General features: G+C 33.8%; 1 protein-coding gene across 1 annotated transcript in view; it reads left to right on the forward strand.

Moving 5' to 3' along the window:
* Positions 1–21,767, forward strand: part of DNAH8 (dynein axonemal heavy chain 8) — a 145,977-nt gene that overhangs the window by 62,130 nt on the left and 62,080 nt on the right. The window contains exons 41-52 of the mRNA XM_026845011.1: positions 1,825–2,049; positions 3,083–3,255; positions 5,040–5,218; positions 7,183–7,370; positions 9,260–9,346; positions 9,443–9,550; positions 10,291–10,425; positions 11,060–11,221; positions 14,488–14,734; positions 16,877–17,118; positions 17,199–17,339; positions 20,674–20,911. Of these exons, the coding sequence (XP_026700812.1) occupies positions 1,825–2,049; positions 3,083–3,255; positions 5,040–5,218; positions 7,183–7,370; positions 9,260–9,346; positions 9,443–9,550; positions 10,291–10,425; positions 11,060–11,221; positions 14,488–14,734; positions 16,877–17,118; positions 17,199–17,339; positions 20,674–20,911 (2,125 nt within the window). The remainder of the gene's footprint in view (positions 1–1,824; positions 2,050–3,082; positions 3,256–5,039; positions 5,219–7,182; positions 7,371–9,259; positions 9,347–9,442; positions 9,551–10,290; positions 10,426–11,059; positions 11,222–14,487; positions 14,735–16,876; positions 17,119–17,198; positions 17,340–20,673; positions 20,912–21,767) is intronic.

Genomic DNA, 21,767 nt, shown 5'->3' on the forward strand with positions numbered 1-21,767 from the left:
AGTTTTCACAGAGGAAACAAGGATAACGGTCTACTCAGGAGAAGATAATCTTTAATTACTTCCATTTTGGTACTCTATATATAGCATAATAGTTGTCTTGTAATCTACTTTAAAATTACTTTTTTCTTCTCTTGGAGAATATAAAGTAGAACTTATATTTTTTGTGATGGATATTGAATCCCTTTCAGATGCACATAAAATTTCATGTGTGGGTTGACTTTTCTCTCATAATTTCAAATTGCAAGAGCTATTATTATGAATATTTATCTCATCATTTACAAGATTTGCATCATAGTTCATATATTTTTCACTATGATAATACAGTCCTAGTAGAAGCCTGTCTTGAAGGATTCTAGTTTGCCTAGAGACTCCTTCATCTTACTGATAATTCATAAATTTCATTAATGAATTATTTCCCATCCTGTACAAATTCCGACTCTGTAATTTGCTTATCAGTACTGTGCTGGCTGCAATTTTTTTTTAATAGAAATTCTGCAAATGGTAAAACTGGCCAATACATTGCTAATTAAAAAAAAAAAAAATCAGTACACTTAAATATTTAATAGAATTATCTTAAAACTGTATTTATGATGTAATTATGTCTATCTCAGCAGTATTTATTTTAAAAGGTCTACTCGTTTTCTTCAAACAGATAAGGACTGTCTGTCTTGTTTGCACGTCGGACATTTTGAAGTGGCTTTATTACCATCTGCAAAAATCTTTCCCATGTCTTGCTAATTCACATATTTTTATGTTCAAAGAATTGTCTTAGAAGGATGAGGGCAGAGAAGAAGAAAATTATCTTTGGTCAAGAAATTCAAAGTACAGAGAAAGAAGAGCTGTGTTGTAGGACAAAGAACAAATTTGGCTAAATACTGACAAATCTCTGAAATACTAACAAATACTTGAAATTCCTTCTAACTGCCTTTTTCCTGTCTCAGAAACTTCTGTTATAAGTAGCATGAAAAAGTCATATCCAAATATATTTTTTTTTCCCTCTGACTAATTGGTCATTCTAAAATAATTTTGGTTTAGACTCTACTGATGATAGCTTAGTGATTCTAAAATGGTGAGATATTTTGTGCTACACAATCTGTGTAACCATGAACTCACTACAGGTATAGGGAGATAGAGAAGTAGAGAGTGGATGAGTCAAATTTTTAGATCTTGGTGCTTTGTGAAGGTAGAAATGTGGAGGAAAAAGCTACTGGTACAGTTCTTGTCTATTTTGTTTTGTCATTGTCCTGGTTCAAGTCATGCATGTGCCTGATATTGTAAATCAAAATCAGTCTGAGACTGTAGTTTACACACATCCTATAACTCTCTAGATTTATTTGGAAGCAAAATAACTTGTAGTTCAATATGCTATAGGCTATAGTTCAGTCATGACAATATTAGAAACATGATCCCATGTTCAGTAGAAATGCACGGCATTTTTTTTTAATATTCTTTAATTAGTTATAAATTGACAATGAGAAATTTCAGAAGGACTTCCCCCAATTTGACCTCTTTATGTTTGTGATACTGAAGTACACTAATGGATTGTAAGTGAAACTGAGACTCATCTTTAATTTGTGTGCATCTCAGTATGTGACAAATTTTTATAAAAGTTTTTAAATGTTTTCTCAGGACTTTCCAGTATCACATGAGACCCAGTTAACTCAGACACAGGATCCTGGTGAGATAGCATCATGCTGAATGTAGGGATAATTTGGGACTCTCTACACCATAATTTATTGTTCCTATTACATCTAAGGCTTCTATAATAAGGCTAGAGTTCAACAAGTAATTATTTTGTATTTTTTTTACATATTAAATTTGTAGGTTGGATTATTGGGAATTCAAATGTTGTGGACACATGATTCAGAAGAAGCTCTACAGAATGCTAAAGAGGACAGAAGAGCCATGCAAGTAACCAGTGGGAGATTTCTGGAGATTCTGAATATGTTGATTAGCCAGACCACGCATGATCTTTCCAAGTTTGACAGAGTGAAATTTGAAACGCTTATTACCATTCATGTGCACCAGCATGATATTTTTAATGATTTGGTAAAGTATAGATTTTGATTTCTGACAATTAAATGCATTTTCTGTTATAATAATTTTTCTTATATCTGGTAGCTACAGTTACATATGTATCTATGTTTTTGTAAGAGAGAGATGTCCATAATCTCACCACAGTAAAAATGGTACATTTTTGCTTAAACTATAATAAAATCCATCAGTTATATAATCAAAATATTTGCTCCAAATTTTTACACTTCTTAGAATATTTCAAATTTCCACTTCTACTTACAGAATTGTTTTGATAGACAAATTACTTTTAGTATGTCCTTTCTTTGAAAAACTGCTGTATTACTCTTACTTGCATAACTAAAAAAGTTGAGTCTGCTGAGGGTGTTATAGCTTTATCATAATAGATAATTTCTTTATGGCTTGTTACAGAATCTTGATAGTTGGCACTAGGCTGCAGTTTAGCTCCACCCATTCTAGAGTTACAGCAATGATAGCAGCATCTTCCATATGTCCTAGTTTCTTTTTACTGTCTCTACTACTCCTTCAGAGAGTAGGCTACCAGGATTCTCTTTCTGGTTCCTAAAGAGAATGTATAGAAGACAAACAAAAAATCCAACTAAAATCAACTACTAATCCTATGCTTGAGCTTTTTAGACCATGCTAAATTGTTTATGTTCCTTTATTATTTGAAGAATGCCATCCCTCAATACTAAATCACATATTTTTCCTGCTGATGACACAGTTTATTAGATTCTACACAATTTGCTTTCCATACCTCAGTCAGATCCTTCCTCCATCGTGCCCTTTGTTCCAGTGTGTTTGGTGGATTTAGCAGTGTATTGTTCACTAATTTAACTTGCAGGGTGAGCTACACTACCAAAACAATTCAAGATTTATGTGATTCATACAGATTTTTTTGATGATCAGGTAAAGCAGTCAAGACATTTTTTAATAACAGTTTAGCATACATCTAACATATTCTCATACAAATAATTATTTTAACACAGTTGTCAAAGACAATAAATGTGGATACTCAATTATATACATTTATTTGCTTTCCTTTAAGGTAAAAATGCAGATCAAATCTCCAACTGATTTTGAATGGTTAAAGCAGTCTAGATTCTACTTTAAAGAGGATTTTGATCAAGTCTTGGTATCCATTACAGATGTTGATTTTGTTTACCAAAATGAATTTCTGGGTTGCACTGATCGTCTGGTTATAACACCTCTTACAGACAGGTTAGAAAAACAATTATACGTAATGAATACTTCTAATATATATAGTGTTTATTTAACATATATCTTCAAAGAGGAACATTGTGAATTAAGTCCTGTGTGGGATAGGTCATTCATAAAAATCTTCTCATATGTTTGCTTATCATACTCTTTTAGAGAAGGTAAAATAGTCTCATTGATTTATACACTTAATAATTCCTAGAAAAGTTTAATCACTGCTCAGTCTTAAAGTTTAGTAACATAAATGAATTGTTTTAAGGTTACATAGTAATGTATAGTTTAGCAGTGTTTCTATACTGAAGAAAAGATTAGGTCACATATTTAAAATTCTGTAATAAGGGATTCTGTAAAGATTTTGTGGCTACCGATGTCTTTGAAAGTCTCAGACAACCAGTCAGTGTCTGTCATCTTAGTTCTGGGAAACAGCTTAGATTTGGCCATAAGAATCTGTCAGCCATAAGATGCTGACAGAGTTCCAGCTCTATGCACTCACCTGCCATTCTTCTGTAGCCGTGCAAGCAAATGACCATTAATTTTGTTTCAAATGTGGCTTAACAATGAGAGCTATTTTTCTTTTTTCCTCTTGGGAATTTCTTGTCTGCTTTTCTTGTCAAAATTCTTCCTCCATTTATTCCTGGTTTGAGATGTCACTTTTGACCAAATGAGAAAATAGAAGGTCAAAAGATACTTTACTTGCAAAAAAGATCCCCTCAAGAACCCAAAAAACTTCCAACCTGCAATCATTTACTTTGCTACCTATGTGGAGTGTGGCTCTGTACAGCTTTTTCAACACCTTTATTTCTCAAGAAGAGGCAGGACTGCTATTGTGACAATACAGAAAGTTCAATATGTTTCTGCAGTGAACTGTACTGCCCTCAACAATAAAGTATTCTTGATGTTAAAATGTTAAACCCTACCCCAAAATTTCCCTTGACCTCAGTGGAACTGTGAAGTAAAACCTTTATTTCACTTTAATAGTTTCTTATTGGTAGAAAGCATCAAGGTCCCTGCAGTGGAAGTTTGGCATAATGTATTATAGTGATTCCAGCTAAAATTTAGAAACTAATTAGTTATTAAACTGTTTGATTATGGATTAAAACCAGAAATACTTTAGTTAGAAATACGTTCAGAGTATGTTGAGTTATTTGATAAGATACCCCATCATTTCTATAGGAACTTTGTAATTTAATTTCTTTAACATTACTGTTAAAATAATGTTTCAACTTACCATGAATGAAAATCATAACTAAGACTCATAACTAAAACAGGTAAAGTTTAGGGTTTTTTTTTTTTCCTTAGATTTGTAAATATTTTTTACTTGTAATTGTGGAAGGGGCCGTATATCCTTATTCTTTCACACCTAAGAATTTAGACAAAGGTAACCTCCCCTAACAAAATGTATACACATTAAGACAATGCAGAATATGATGAGGTAGCAGAATTTAAGAGCAGAATCTGCTTTTTATAGCTGTAAAGAGAGTTAATGATGATTAAATTCCTTTGTGTGATGTGCATTCAATTTTTAGCTTGTCTGATATTCATGGTTTATAACAAACTAGATTAACACCAGATAAAATTGTTTGCATTTATAAGTAATGTTTAAATGCTGCATTTTGTGACTTTTACCAGTCTGAACTTCCTGCACTCATAGAAATCGATGGAACTGCTTTATGAAATAATGTTTTGACATAAGAGCTGTAGAATCTATTGCATGTCATTTTTATATTACATATATGCACATATATCTTCATATGATTTAATAAATTAATATGAATTAATATTTATAGGTGCTATATAACTTTAGCTCAGGCTTTGGGAATGAACATGGGAGGAGCTCCAGCAGGACCAGCTGGAACTGGTAAAACAGAAACGACGAAAGACATGGGAAAGGCTCTGGGAAAATATGTAGTAGTCTTTAACTGCTCTGATCAAATGGACTTCAGAGGTTTGGGTAGGATTTTCAAAGGTAAGACTTCTTCATGTACAGTAGAGGAGAACTCCACAGGTCATTTAGCAGGTGCAGTTAGAGTAGGTTGCTCAGGATGTTATTCATGTTGGATTTTGAGTATCTCCAGGGATGGCCATTCCAAAACAACTCTTGACCCCTGTTTAAGTGTTTGACCATCCTCATGGTAACATTTTTTACACTTCCAATCACTGTGAATTTGCCACATTGAAACCAGTGTCCATTGTCTCGTGTTCTTCCACTGCACCTCTGAGTGCTTCAATTTCTGAGGATCTCCTGTTAGCTAGTTATGAACAGCAATAGGCTTTCCCTTTAGCTTTCTCTTCAGGCTCAAAAAATTGTGTTCTCTCAGCCTCTGTCTGTGTCATGTCATCTAGCTACTGACCACCATGGCAGCCAGCTGCTGGACTCATGCAATTATATCAATGTCTCTCCTCTATTGGTAAGCCCCACACTGAACACAGTACTCTAGCTGCTATCTCACAAGTGCAGGGTAGAGGCAAACAATGATTTTCCTCAACCTGCTGGCTACACTCTTGCCCAATATGTAGCTGGCTTCCTTTGCTACAAGGACAAAATTCTGGTTTCACGCTCAATTAGTTGTTAGGTAGGACACCAGGTCATTTTCTGCAAAACTGCTTTGCAGTACTGAGCCTGTACTGCTGCATGGAGTTATTCTGTTCCAGATAAAGGACTTGAACTTCATGAGATTTCTGTCAGTTCATTTTTTCAAAGTTATGGTATTGTATGTATCGAGAAGCAAGGGGTGAAACTATTAGTGATTCTTTTAATTTTTAATTTATTTTTTTTTTAGCAAGCAAATAATTGTGGCATGGAAGTGCCTAAAGCTGTGGCTTTATAAACATATTGCCCCTTTGAAAGCCAAGCTATTCAAATTTTTAAAAATATTTGAGTACATGACAGAATGCCTTTAAAATGATTTAGCCTTAACTGCCTAATAATAATATACCCTGACTGAATTAGATTATTCACTTTTAAATAGCTAACTTTCAGTATATATGAAAGAAAACTACTGCCTATTGGTACTTTAATATCATTTGGAAAAAAATGCTGCTACAGGTTTTCTCATAAAATGTCGCTAAAGGAATAACAATTCTCTTAGTTGCTATTAAATATATGTTACATTTCCAAACTGGAATTAGGCAACTCTGAAATTAATCCTTTATGAAAATGTTATTGTTATTAATATAGTGGTTCTATATTTCTCGGTTTGTTGTGTTTTTTTTTTCTCTGTCTTCCTCTCATTCTCTTATAGACAAGTTCACACAGAGCATTGTCCACACTTTGCATGTTGTTAATATCATGTATTATTATATGAAAAGCTTGAAGTTTAGTGTGGACTTAAAATCGTGATGCTTATGCATAGAGATATATGCTCTAAGATTAGTATTTTCTGTCTTGTGAGATTCAGAGTTTTATTTATAACCCCAGTTAGTGCAAAAATAATTTCAAGTTTTTATTTTAACCTTCATGATTTTTAAAAGGCAAATAAAAACTAGTTTAAAAGCATTGTGAAGGCTGGAAAACCCAAATGAAAATAAAAAAACTTGGGGTTTTCTGTTGTAACATTTAGGGTTAGTCTTTTGTGCTTTAAGTCACTTATTTTTATTAGATTAGCAATACAGATTTTGAAAACAATTGAATTGCTGCTTTACAATAAATACTTCCACAGAAAGATCTGGATGAAAGATCTGCCTAATGCCCCAAGATATAAAAAAAAATTTTTCTGACTTTGATTCACTTTTAAGCATTTTGTATATATCATCTAATATTTATTCAGGTTGATATGCAAATAGTCTGGTGGATTGGAGGAAGGTAGACCTTGGCCACCGGGCAATACATGAAACTAATCTTATTTAATTATTTGAAGGAAAAGTCACCTAATTCAGATATCTCAAATATCCTTGAAGAAAACATAATAAATTTTTATGTCCCTGTTTCAGGTCTTGCACAGTCTGGATCTTGGGGATGTTTTGATGAATTCAACCGAATTGAGTTGCCTGTCTTGTCAGTAGCAGCACAACAAATCTATATTATTTTAACAGCAAGAAAAGAAAGAAAAAAGCAGTTCACTTTTTCTGATGGAGACTGTGTCAATTTAAATCCAGAGTTTGGAATTTTCCTAACAATGGTAAATGTAGTAATAATTCCAGAGAAGTGAGAAATTATACTATATACAAGTTAATCACATGGCAAGGTGAAAATAAACATTTTTATTAATTAAGTGATGCTGTTGCTATAGAATTAGATTAAACTACTGGAACACATAAATAATCTTATTATTCATGAATTGCATGCCTTCGTTTTTACTTTAGAATTATTGAAAACGTTCATAATTTTCTTTTATTACTGTAGTGCAGTTCATTGTGTAGAATAAGTTTGGCCAAAGTTCCAGAATTCTCTGTGCTCACTGTGAGGTCTGAAACACTAATATGCTTTACTACCTTAGGCTGAAATGTTTTGACAGTATTAGTGAGAAAGATACTGTAGGAAAAAAAAAGAACATACACTTAAATCAGGAGATATAGGAAAGACATTTTTCAAGGATATATGTCTTGTCTAATGAGTACTTTACATGGTATATAGAAAGAATTCTTCAGGAGAATACTTCTGGAATAAACCACCCTCCTTGGACTGCGATGACAACAGGTCCTTTCAAAACATGTGCAAAAATTTTAAGATCATTTAATCTGTCGGTACAGGATGTGTCTAAACTGGTAAATATAATGCTCAATGTCTGCTTTTGGCCTTCTGTGGCAAAGTGGCCCATTCTTCTCTGTGCAGCAATCCTGGAATCAGTGAGGGCATTATGACATAATGAAGCTTTTATGGGTGGTATTTGAGATGCTCTGTTCCCTTTATAATGACTATTTCTGAAAAAAACTTGAAGTATGTATAGATCAAAGTTAGGTCCCACAATTGAATGGATAATCTGTTCAAAAAAGATACACAAGGCAGTACATATAATTTTACACCAGTTAACAACCATTACCCAAGGGAGAAACACAAACTCCTGGATTTTGAATATTAGCTTTCAGAGTATGCTGTCTTGTTGCCATAGGGTTCCTGAGGCTTCATAACACTAATTCGTGTAATCTCACGGGCAGAGAATTTTATAGTATATGTTTCCTAATGCCAAGGGAGCTGGAAATACAAGATGATTTTATGGGAAATTAAAATCTTCATCTGCATGTTTGAGTGCAGGATAATATTTAACTGAGGAGGTCATAAATATCTTTTGACTACTTCTAATTTCCTAAATGTCACCTCATGTTTCCAGAAATCATTTATTAGTCAAACTTTCTTGGTCATTAAAATTTTCTTCCATATTATTTTGTTGTAAAGTTTTAATGTTTTAATTTTGTTGACTATGTTATTTTTACTGTGTCATTACAAAATATTCTGTGTGTATTCTTGAGCCATTATTAAAATCAATTCTGTTGCTAGAATAGAATTACAATTTCTTATATGATTCTTACCTCAGCAGATAGATTTCACTCACAAGTTGTTAAACATTCAGTGAGATTCTGTACTTTAATGCTAGCCTTTTAGACACAAGAAATAGAGGGCTTCCTAATATTTCTTCACTATAAGCTGCTTGTTATCCTTTATTATTTTATTATTATCATCATTACTATAATTTTTATTATTATTTGACTTGCAAGACACTGATTTTTTAATATATTACAAAACCTACTTCTTGTGCAAAATGGTAATGAAGACTTTATTCACATTGGGAATACACTAGAAGAAATCAAACTACTAGATTGTATTCCATGAAATTTTTAAATTCTGTTTGTTGGCTTGTTTATAAAGAAATTCAGCCATTACTCTTTTAATTATGCATAGGTTATTAAATTGACAGTTATGGCTGAAGTTTTTCCTTCACATTTTAATCATTAGTAGAGTGTTCTAACTCTAAATAGATGTATGTATTTATGCATAAATTTACTAATTGAACAATAAAAGGATGCTATTTTGACTGTTATAAATAATAATGCAGTGTGTTTTCTTATATAGAATCCTGGATATGCTGGCCGTCAAGAACTACCAGAAAATCTCAAAATTCAGTTTAGAACTGTTGCAATGATGGTTCCAGATAGACAGGTATTATTACTCACTGAACTGAAAGAAATACTGTTTTTTACTTTGCTTACCTATCTTCAGAAAAACTAATGGAATTTCTAAAAAAATGTATTTCAGATAATTATAAGAGTTAAGCTTGCAAGTTATGGATTTATTGATAATGTGATCTTGTCCCAGAAATTCTTTATTCTTTATCAGCTTTGCGAGGAGCAGCTCACTAAGCAGGTAGTATATTCCCTTCATCTTTACCTTCATATTTATACAATACTGTCACTTAGGTTTTGGTTTATGCAGATTGTTTTTGAAGCATCACTTTTACGCTTTTTACAAAACAGTGAATTAGTTTAAATATAATTCAAAGAAATATATCTCTCATTTTTTTTAACAAATAACCTTGTTTATGCGTATGTAGTCACATACACACATTTGTTTGTTAAAGAAGGATAGTTTGTAGTTGCAAGTGCAGGAGGCATAAACCTCCTAAACATGGCAGCCAGGTAAAAATTAACCTGGAGATGTCATTTTTTTCTGTAAGAATTTTCTAGGACAAGAGAAAGTAGTTGGAAATTGGAAACCACAGGAGGAACATCTCAAGTTTAAGTTGCCCTTCTCCCCATAGCACTGCTGCCTCAGTTGGAAAGACCTGGAATGGAACTATTTTTTCAAACCCTGCTATACAGAGCTTCAAAATAATTGCTATATGTCATTATAAATGGTGAAGTCAATTAAATTTAAACTAGAAAAGAAAAACCTTATAACCTCTCCCACACTTTCCTGAAAATAACCTTATTATCCTTAATTAATTTTAATAGAATAATTCCTAAAAAACATCAACAATTCCTATTTTAGCTACCTTTTCCACACAGGGCAACTGTACTCTATAACATGTACGTAAGGTTTGACATACTGATGAAATAAAGCTAGAGAACTTGTTACGGAAACATAAGACTTTTTCCATTCTCTAGGTCCATTATGACTTTGGTCTGAGGAATATCCTTTCAGTACTGAGAACTCTTGGGTCTCAAAAGAGGGCCAGGCCAGATGAAAGCGAATTAAGTATTGTTATGAGAGGGTTAAGAGACATGAATCTTTCTAAGCTGGTAAGAATCTAATTTAATATTTTATCACCATGTAAAGGCAAGTCTACTAGATATTTTATGGGTTTTTTGTAGAAAATGAGGAAAAAATATTAGACATCCTTTTCTTAAAAATTGAAACATGATAATCATATTATCATTAAACAGCAATGAGAGTTTATTAGACTTGTAAACAGTGCTCAGGGTGCAATGGTTCAAATAAGTTAATAGTGGCTTAGCTGTGGGTGTGACATTTTATGTACTGACTTATGTACAGACTGTCTACTGTACCATAAATTAACTGAATAATTTGAGTATCCACGAAATTCTTCTTTTAAAGATTTCTTTCCAGATAGGATGTTCTTTCGAATATATGCTGCAAGCATTTTACAAATTGATTTTACAAATAAATTCCAGTGTCTACTATTTGGAAAATTTCTTTCAGGTTTGGATTTCTCGCATGGCATATGGATGACATTTTCAAAATGCTAGTTTCATAGTGAGCTGTCCTGTTGGCTGGCTGCATTTATGAACATGAGTATCTGTATTTAGAAAATATATTTTTACTGTTTTATTTTAAAATAGAGATTAATTTTGGATTGAGAAAATTCTTTGGATAACCATGTTTTAAGCACTTAATAACGTTTTTTTGTTTCAGATAGATGAAGATGAACCTTTGTTTCTCAGTCTTGTCAATGACCTCTTTCCGGGGTTACAGTTGGACAGTAATACCTATGCTGAGCTTCAGGCTGCAGTAGCTAATCAGGTTGAAGAGGCAGGACTGATTAACCATCCACCATGGAATCTTAAGCTTGTTCAGGTAAAACTTTTTTTTTTCAAAACGTTTTTAGCAACAGGAGTCAGAACACCATTTTACTAGTTAAACCACTGTCTGACTCGATATTAACTGTCTGACTAATATGGGAAAAAATGGAGGTTGTGTATACATCACATTAAGGAAGACCAATTCAAGGGACTTATGTTTTTATTTCTTTAAATAATCCAGAAGAAGAAGAAAAAAAAAAAAACACCCTAAAGCATGCTGTTAACCCAGCCTTTCCCAGATATGGTAGTGCATCTAAGTTATCTGAATGAAGCAGCAAGGCACCTTCATGGGTGTCTTAACATGAGTTTCCTAGACTAAGGACAGGATGGCATAGGAAGGATTGGGAGGTGTTTTGAAGACCAAAGCACCAAATAAAGAATGGGAAGAAGCTTAGCCAGAGCACATCTCCTGCTAAATAGGAGAGAGCTAAAAGACCTTTATAAGGGCAAAGAAAAATGTAAGAGGTACGTATTTCTGAATTATATATGTTTCTGTAATGAAGAAGAACCTTCATGATGAGTTTGAGCAGACAGCCCAGCTACTGTCAATTTGTGTCTGTAGTGTTCACAGCTAGCCACTTTCTGAAGTGTATTAGCCCCCTGAATACTGTGGAAAGACCCCCACCTAAGTGGAATATGTGTTCCTCTGTTACCTGCATGGAAGAATTTTAGTAAAAATGAGTAAGAAAATACATTAATAAGACGATGCGTAGCAAAAAGTTGTTGCAAACAATATTATTACATAAAACAAGAAGTTGTTTAGTTTTATCATGAAAAGCACTTGGTTCTTCCCCTTGAGGAACAGAGAAATAGGCCCTGTGTGCTGGCAGCTTGCAAGGAGTGTAGTATGTTTTGTTTACCTTGTGTTGCAAGCTCTTCAGACCTGGACTGTGTTCTGATTGAAAAGCAAAAGAGAAAAAATTTTTAAGGTGTTACAATAAATTATTCTGATTTCAGATTATTTGTAAGACATTATGTTTAGTACTAATTATTTAATTATTAAACTGTAATTTTGGTTTATGATAATTTGTGTTTAATGTGGGATAATCTTTACGACATGTTGTTGATTAATGAATATGTACTTATTTCATTTGAAGGAAAAAAAGTGCTTAAATGGCTCTTTGGACCTGTATTCCAACATAACATTTAAATGGCTGACAGCCATACTTCTGACATGCAATCATGTTTTAAACTAACTTTGTGTTTATTATTAAAGACAGTTAACTGATGGTCTGATGATCTTTACACCAACACACTTCCCTATACACATCATCTTTTAAAGAGCAAATTTAATAAATGCAACAGACTAACAGCTCAAGAAAGAAATAATTAGACAATCATTAAACAATTATAAATTGACAGGCTAGAAAGGTAACTAGAGCATTGTTGATCTTTTGTCTTTTTGTTCTACACTTTTTTGAGAACACACTTTAATGATTGATGACAGTGATTTCTTTAAACGTTATGACTTGGTTGGTTTCCTGTGTTCTCTGATTTTTTTTATATTTTTTTTTTTCTGTAATGCAGGTAACAAGGTGTGAACACTTTTTCTTGTAATACCATGCTTTAAACAGTTATCAACTTTACTTTATTGGCTGTATTACTCATTGAGATGGAGTTTGTAGCCTTAATTATTAAAATTTATTTATGATTTAAAATTCTATTAATTGACTAAATTGAATTTTGCTTTGTGAAATTTGTTAACCAGATAATTATTCTGTCTTCTAATTGTCATATTTTACTTATCCCTGCTTTTTGGATAATTGTTAAACACTGTTAATGGTTAAGACTGATAGCCTTTACCATTTTAATGGCTAAAAACTATATTGCTCTAGAAGCATTTATTTGTAATTTTGCTGATTGCTAAGCTGAGAGTATAGCTACTACAACTGATAATTAAGAACATTACTCTGTGGAAATATGTTTGCATCTTCTTGAAACACAACCTCAGAATAGAGACTTTCTGAAACTACAGGCCTGGAAGTACTAGGCTTGTTCATTGGTTGTACAGTCTTAGAAACTATATTGTTGGCTCTTATGGACTAAGTATTTTAAAAGAAACTAGGTGTAAACCAAGAAAGGCACTCTGACCTTTGTGCTTATTACCAGATTTCTGAAAATTTACAAACTTGTCTAGCTCAGAACCCCCAAACTACCATTTGATTTATTGAATGAGAACGAAAGATAAAATGCATTACAGTATTCTACAAAGTGAAACATTCTGCCTTATTTTACTTCACAGCAGCTAAAATATATTGTCTCTGTCATCAAACCAGAGATGTATTTATGGCTCTGCTCAGACTCCACATAATTTACAGAAGGTTTTGCTCCACATTCTGTACACTGGATCCATACTGTCCTTCACACAGCTTCACATTGACCCCCAGAAATTTTGCATGGGAGAAAACACTTTTGACCATTCTGCTTAAAGTTATGTTTACAGTTTTATTCACAGCTTAATATTTCTGGTTGCCATACTGGCCATAGGAGGATTGCTTGTGCTTTAACATATTCTATGTTCCACTGGAAATAAGAAGGTTGAAATGCTCAAGTTCATGTTGGACTCGATCTTAATTTAGATTTGTGCTGCCTGTAGATCTTCCTCCTTGGACTGATACAAACTTTTATTCAGCTTGCCGAGGAAGCACCTATATATGCTTCTCCTTATAAGATTCTGTCATCGAGGAGGACTACCACTTTTTGTTGCTTTCGGTTGCTTCAAAAAGAGGTACTTGTGTAGGCAGACTCCACCACTTCCATAGCAAACCTAAAGCTAATATTAAATGAAAAATAGAAAATTTAATAAAGAACTCTCCTGAACCCAAACCCATCTGCAGTCCTGGAGTAACTGTAGTCCATATGTTTATTTCATGTACTCAGGTATTTTAGCACTGTAGTGATTAGTCATTCTTCTGTTGCATTAATGTTTTGCTACTATTAATTATTCATTTTGAATAATACAGAAAATCTTTTTTAAAATCTGGTAAAATTATTTTCAGTTACTTCAAAAAGTTTAGGCAAGATTTAGTTATGTAAACTGTTTTTTAAAGTAAATTTGCTTGGTGCTCAGAAGATCAGAGTGTGAAGGAATGTAATATTCCACAAAACACTAAAAATCAGCACAGGCATGCTGATTTCAATTCTGAGCATATGATTTGTAGATGTAATACATTTGTGATCACAGACTATAAAACTTATTAAATGCAAACAAAAATCTTCCAAAAGCATATATTTCTTAAAATATTTTGATTTTTTTAATAGTTGTATGAAACTTCTCTAGTACGTCATGGGTTGATGACACTTGGACCTAGTGGATCTGGAAAAACAATGGTCATAACTATATTAATGAGAGCACTGACAGAATGTGGCCAACCTCACAGAGAAATGCGTATGAACCCCAAAGCTATTACTGCTCCTCAGATGTTTGGAAAACTAGATGCTGCAACTAATGATTGGACAGATGGAATCTTTTCTACACTGTGGAGAAAAACACTGAAAGCTAAAAAGGGTATGTAAATATTTTGAGTGTGGTATTATAAAAATACCTCTTGAATGAAATGTTGAAAAAAGCATCTTGAATTTGCAAATGTGGTGAAGTTCCCTTTTGAGAATCACAGAATCATTCAGGTTGGAAAAGACCCTTGGGATCATGGAGTCCAACCATCAGCATGACTCTACAAAGTTCTCCCCTACACCATATCCCCCAGCATCTCATCTAAACGACCCTTAAACACATCCAGGGATGGTGACTCCACCCCCTCCCTGGGCAGCCTATTCCACTGTATAACCACTCTTTCTGAGAAATTTTTTTTTTCCTGATATGCAGTCTGAACCTCCCCGGTTTAAAGCCATTCCCTCTTGTTCTGCCACTAATCACCTGTGAGAAGAGACCAGCACCAACCTCTCTCAATGTCCTTTCAGATAGTTGTAAGAGAAGTCTCCCCTCAGCCTTCTCTTCCTCAAACTAAACAGTCCCAGCTCCTTCAATCTCTCCTCATAGGATTTGTTCTCCAGGCCCTTCACCAGCTCCATTGCCCTCCTCTGCACTCACTCCAGCACCTTACTATCTCTCTCGTATTGAGGTGCCCAAAACTGGACACAACACTCCAGGTGTGGCCTCACCAGTGCAGAGTACAGGGGGACTGTCACCTCCCTACTTCTGCTGGTCACACTATTTCTGACACAAGCCAGGATGCCGTTGGCTTTCTTGGCCACCCGGGCACACTGCTGGCTCATGTTCAGCTGCTTGTCAATTAGAGCCCCCAGATCCTTCTCTTGCAGACAGCTCTCCAGCCACACCTCCCCAAGCCTGTAGCCATGCAGGGGGTTGTTGTGGCCCAAGAGCAGGACCTGGCACTTGGCCTTGTTGAAGCTCATCCTGTTAACGTTGGCCCACCGATCCAATCTAGAGAAACTATAGAGAACATAAATGAGGTTACAGTTGACTTCTCAAGAAAGGGCAACAGTTTAAAATATATTATTTCAGTAGTATGTCTAAATTTTAAAAAGTGTTTGTTTCCTTGCCACTTGAGTTCCACAATGCACATATATTATTTGGAAGCTGATAAATTATAATGTAGATTTACTTGCAGTAATTGCACTAGCTTTAAAATAAGGTTTTTTTGCTATCTTTTCATTTGTTGATTACCCATATTTATATTTCAATATTTTAGGATTGGAATACTCAAATTAATTTTCACAGTGATTCATTTGTATCTGAAAAAAAAATCTATTTATATTAAAGAAAGAGAATCTTTCTAGGGAACTGTCCTAGAAGGAGGTTCTTTAATATGAAAGTTGAATTTTCTGTATTGGAAATATCTGTACTTTCTGTACTGGAAATTTTCTATATTCAAAACAAAACCAGAATTTCAAAATTTGCCAAATTTAGGTATTTTTATCTATATGTTTCAGAATGAAAGAAAAAACCCTAGATTTTCAGAATTGATGAGTGATTATAGTTTTCATTAACTTAAATGGGATCTGCAAATATTCTATGCCTTTTTTTTTTAGTTGCCCAAAGAACGTTTATTTTAGCAACAAAATGACAAATTCCCGATTCCCCCTGTGCTGATCAGGAGTGGGAGATTGGGGAAGGAAGGAGGAAGAGTTAGATTAGTTTGAGAAGGAAGAAGTTGAGTCTAGAGAAAGAAATGGGTGAGGGAAAGGTGTGTTAGGTTTTTTTTGGGCTTTTTATCATCATCCAAGTTTATGTTAATTTGCAGTAAATTAATTTTCCCCAATTTGAGTCTGTTTTGCTCATGGAACTACTTGATAAATGATGTCCCTATCTTTACATTAACCCACAAGCATTTTCACCTTATTTTCTCCCTCAGTCCTGTTGAGGAGGGGGAAGGAGAGTGTGGCACAGTGTCTGTCTGGCAGCCAGCCAATCTAATCTCACCACAGATGTTCAACATTCTAAAACTTGTGCCCTCATTCACTACTAATTGTTTTTAAAGTAGTTCCTTAAATTGGTATACAATTTAGACAGTAATGAGCATCCGTGTAGATGGCAGAAATTACAATAAATAAAGTACATTTTTATACATTATTTACGTTCTAGACCATCTTTTGTAAACTTTTTTTTTTTTTTTTTCCTCTTTCACCGTGGCAATATGAATTATATCTCCTTTGATTGTTTTTCCAGGTGAAAATGTGTTTCTGGTTTTAGATGGTCCTGTAGATGCAATCTGGATTGAGAATCTAAATTCAGTTTTGGATGATAACAAGACCCTCACTCTAGCAAATGGAGATCGAATTCCTATGTCTCCTACATGTAAACTGTTATTTGAGGTCCACAACATTGAGAATGCTTCTCCAGCAACAGTTTCTCGAATGGGTATGGTCTACATCAGTTCTTCTGCCCTCAACTGGAGACCAATATTGCAAGTAAGATAATCATAGCTGGCTACTCCTAACTTTACTTTGTTATACATTTCATACAGAAAAAATTTGTGGATGTTTTTCAGGCATGGCTGAAAAGACGGTCTTCTCAAGAAGCTGAAGTTTTACAAAGTTTGTATGATGGAATTTTTGAACCAGCATATAAATATATGAAACTAAACCTTAATCCGAAAATGGAGCTTCTGGAATGTAACTACATTATGCAGGTAAAACAGATACTGTGTAAGTCTGTATGAATTGACTGACTATAGTAAGTGTGCAGAAATAGCAGAGAACATTTGATAGCAATAAAATTTAACTTGAAAAGATTGTTTCCCGATGAAGAAAACATCAACCTCAGTATTTGTTTCTTAGGTAATATAAGAGGAACTCTCAGAGATGTGCAGAAGAAAATTTTACCTCTCTTTCTTGCTTCATATGTAGGCTTCTGTTGACTGGAATCTGCAGGCTTCGATAAGCTTTCAGAAGCACATGTTTAATAAGCTAGTGGTCTCATTCCACTTCTTTTCATACAAAACAAATTGTGGTAAGGGTCAGTCTACCCCTACCCCTAGTGCAAGCAGAGAGAGTGTAGAATAATTCTAATTATCTTTTTATCTCTAGATGTAATAGCTGTGATTCTGTCAGTCATCTCTTCCAAGGTCAGTGTAGTAACTTTTGCCTGTCCCTGCCTAGCAATTGGAGTTTTACCCTCAGTGGTTTATTAATAATAAAATTATGTCAGTCCTATACTGCATGTCTCCAGCCGATTTCTCTATGAGTCTGTTTTCATCTGCAGATTCTAAGTCTCCAGACTTTTCATTTGTCCATGTAATCTCAGTTTTAATCCTGACACCTTCATAACAAATTAAGTAGTGCCTTTGAATAAGAAGATAGACAAGATAAAGTTTTGGGTAACCCTTCAATTTCATATTAAGCTAGTCAATTTGCACCAGTATCTCTTTACTGTTCATTAGGGATTAGCTACAGATTTTCAACAGTTTGAAGTGTTTTGCTGCAAATGAATAGCCACAGCAAATGCTACAAAGATTAACTGAGCCAGATCAAATGGAATCAACATATCTGTATTATTGAAGTCCACAGGCAGAAACTATGTAACTTGCCAATTTATGATGATAAACAAGATGGATGTGCTATGGACAAAGTTTTAGAGAGAATATTTTTTTCTTCTATATTTGTCATCTGTGAAGCCTCTGAATTAATGGATGTTGTCTTTCTGGAAGACTTTTCCTGAGACTAGAAGGTTTTATATTATTTTTGACTAGGACTCGTTAGGAAGTGTGAGCAAGTCAGTGTTGTACTCATACTGCTTGGTTGGGGAAATATTTCCCTGATTTAACCTGTGCTGAATGTTTCTTCCTGTGAATGACAATCTCTAGTAAGTTTCTGTCACAGGTGCGACAGAGTAAACAACCCTTAGTGGATCTCTGTGCTGGGGTTTATCTAAGAGCCAGTGAGACCAGAGTTTTTACCCTGCTTGTTCATTTCGCAGATATGCTTCCTCACTTCCTTCCCTCCTCTAGTGTTTCATTTAGTCTTGTTTTCTCTTCCCAGCAAGGATTTCATTCTTGTTGTGGGAAGGTAGGGCAAAAAGTCCTGCTGGCTTCTGTGCTGTGCAGCTGCTTGCAGCTCCCAGGATTTGGCATTACTTGACAACGTTTCTTGGCATCATCCAGCATTTGTCTACATGCATTTCTCTGATCTCCAGGATCTTCCCCTGTTTCCATGATCTTCCAACCATGATCTTCACCTCCTTTCTGGGTCCCATTTTTTCCAAGACATGGAAGCTAAGCAGTCATAGCAGAAGATAGGAGATTCATTTCTAGATAAATAACTGATTAGAAGATAGGAAATGTGTGACTGGAATATCAGTTCTTAGGAACTCATCCTGAGGTACATTTGCTAGGACCAGTGATGTTCAAAATGTTCATAAACAATTTGGAAAAGTTTTAGGTGAAGAAGTTTACTGATGATACTAAATTATTCAGGGTAGTAAGGACAAACCAGCTAACCATGAAGAACTGTAGACAGACTTTATGAGACTAAATAAATAGGTAATAAAATGGAAAATTAAATTCAGTGAAGATAAGGATGAAGGGGTTCACTTAGGGGAAAACCAAACTGTTCAGTGTGGTGAATAGCAGACCTATGGAACATCTTGCCAAAGGGTGCTATAGACAATAAATTTATGTAGGTTCAAGACCAGTCTTGATATTTTCAGTGTGGAAAAATCCATAGAGGATTATTAAACTCAGAAAAAGTGTATTTGGGTCAGAAAGCCCCAAGCTGAAGAGAGTGCCAGCAGGAAGTACCACCTTCAATACCACCACAAGCCAAGAGAGTTTTTTCTTTGTTTTTACTCTTCTCTAAGTGGCCACCTCTGGTCACTATTGCAGATGAAATGCTGGGCAAGCTGAAGTTTTCATCTGATTTGTTGCAACCATTTGTGTGTGTTTATAAGTCAGTTTAATTTTTTTTTCCTGTTTTCTTTCTTCAAAAACTTGTTACAGAATATTCCTATGACCCAGAGCATCATTGGAAATTTTGAGCTTGAGCTTGTATTTGCGGGTACAAAAATATTTTGTTGAGATAAACAGGGACACAGCTTGTACTGGAAATAATTAGATAAATTGATTGTCTTCCAAAGAAAAATGACATTATTTTAAAGTTATGAAGTGTAATTAATACTGACTAATCATTTTTTTAAACTGAATTTTAAAGTTATCAACATATTCTAACTATTCATGTCCTTTAAGCTGCATTAAAATTATGTGCTACTGTATTAATTCCCACTTCAGGTATGAGATCCAAGACGGCATAAAGAATACTAATTCCAAGATCTGACTGAAAATATGCTTCACTGTTAAAAAAACATATTTTGCAAAAATGTACTTGACTCTGCCTTATGTAGAAAGGGAATATGAGTGATGTTATCTAAGAAAGTAAAATATCTGGCTTCATCAGCGACATCACAGAATTGTAGATAGCAAGTTACAAGATTTCTGGAATCTGGAATCTAGGTCCTTAGAAACAGAATGAAGCAATCATAAGATCTATTTTTTTAAAACACATAAATTAGATGTTAATGGGATAGATGCATTAACTGACTGTAACTGAGATAGATACATCAGATAGATGCTGAAAAATCTTCCATGCTTAAAGATGGAAAGAAATGGCCAGGTCAACCTACTCTTGAAGTTCTGAATATCCCACTAGATATTATAGAATTGCTTAAACAACTGTTCCGTTACCCTAGCTCTTAAATGACATTTATTATATAGGCATAATTTTAAAGAATAGTTGATCATCAAATTACTTAAGTAATTTTGAAAATTTTATCCAGTTTTATATAGGTATCTTTAATCTGTTTTCTTGGGTTTGTAGTTCTAAATTTTTTTTTATTCTTTGGTAACTTATAATGGTTTTCAAATTATGATTTAAAGTTTGAATACATATAAATAATCTATGTGTATATAGGTATAAAAATGAAAAGTAATTATAGAATATTTTCTTAATGCATAATATTTTGAAATATTTCAGTCTATTAATCTTCTGGAGGGTTTGATTCCATCGAAGGAAGAAGGTGGTTTATCAACTATATTTCATCTGCATAAATTGTTCTGCTTTGCAATAATGTGGAGTTTAGGTGCCCTTCTGGAGTTGGACAGTAGAGATAAACTTGAAGCCTTCATTAGAGCTCATGATAACAATTTAGACTTACCAGAAATCTCCCCTGGAAGCAGTGAAACAATGTATGAGTTTTATGTTACTGATTATGGTAAGAAAAAGCACTAACCTTCTTTATACTGGCATTTTAAAACTCAGTATAGCTTCTTTGAAAATTAAAATTACTCCTTTAGTCCTTATTATACAATCCTTTGTAGAATTATATATTGTATAATATTAGTCCTTTAATCTTTAATTATACAATATATGAGCAGAGATTTTTGAGGACGGTATAGTAGTAACACAGATTCTGTATGCAGTGCCTCTGTAGAAGTGAGAAGTCAGAAACAAGGGATAGAGTGCTCATCGGTAACATCTTAATCTGTTTTTAATTTCATTCTTACAGATTTCTATTAACTTAATCAGCCTACAATTTTTAGACAATTTATGCTTAGGCTGGTTTAGTCTAAATTAATATTAATTTTACATTTCATTTCCTCACAGCTAGTATTTTTTGTTAAAAAAAATATGTTTGTAATTCCACTTATTATTTATCCATAATCACATCTCATAATCCATTTTAAATAAATCTTACAGCTTACAAAACCATAATGATGTGATATTTTGAATATTGTGAATATTGATATTTTGAGTAGTGTAATATTTTCCACAGTGAACTTATAGTTGGAATAACACACACACAACCAGTTTCAGAAATAACTTGATGTTCTTTCTTAGTAAATTTTCACATGAATACATCTATTTATCTTGTATCCAAATTCAGGGTTTTTTTCTAGCAATGTTGATTTAGCGTACACATATGCAATCCATATTCCCACGTATAATTTTTCACCAGCAGTGTGAGAATAAGTTTTTAGGTAAACATTCTTTTGGATTTTTATTTAGATAGATATGTATGAAATTAAGAAATAAGTGTATATTTAGTAGGACTGTAGACTAATTAGAGC

Source organism: Athene cunicularia (genome assembly GCF_003259725.1).
Source record: "Athene cunicularia isolate RWA chromosome 3 unlocalized genomic scaffold, athCun1 chr3_part1, whole genome shotgun sequence".
Classification (NCBI taxonomy): Eukaryota; Metazoa; Chordata; class Aves; order Strigiformes; family Strigidae; genus Athene; species Athene cunicularia.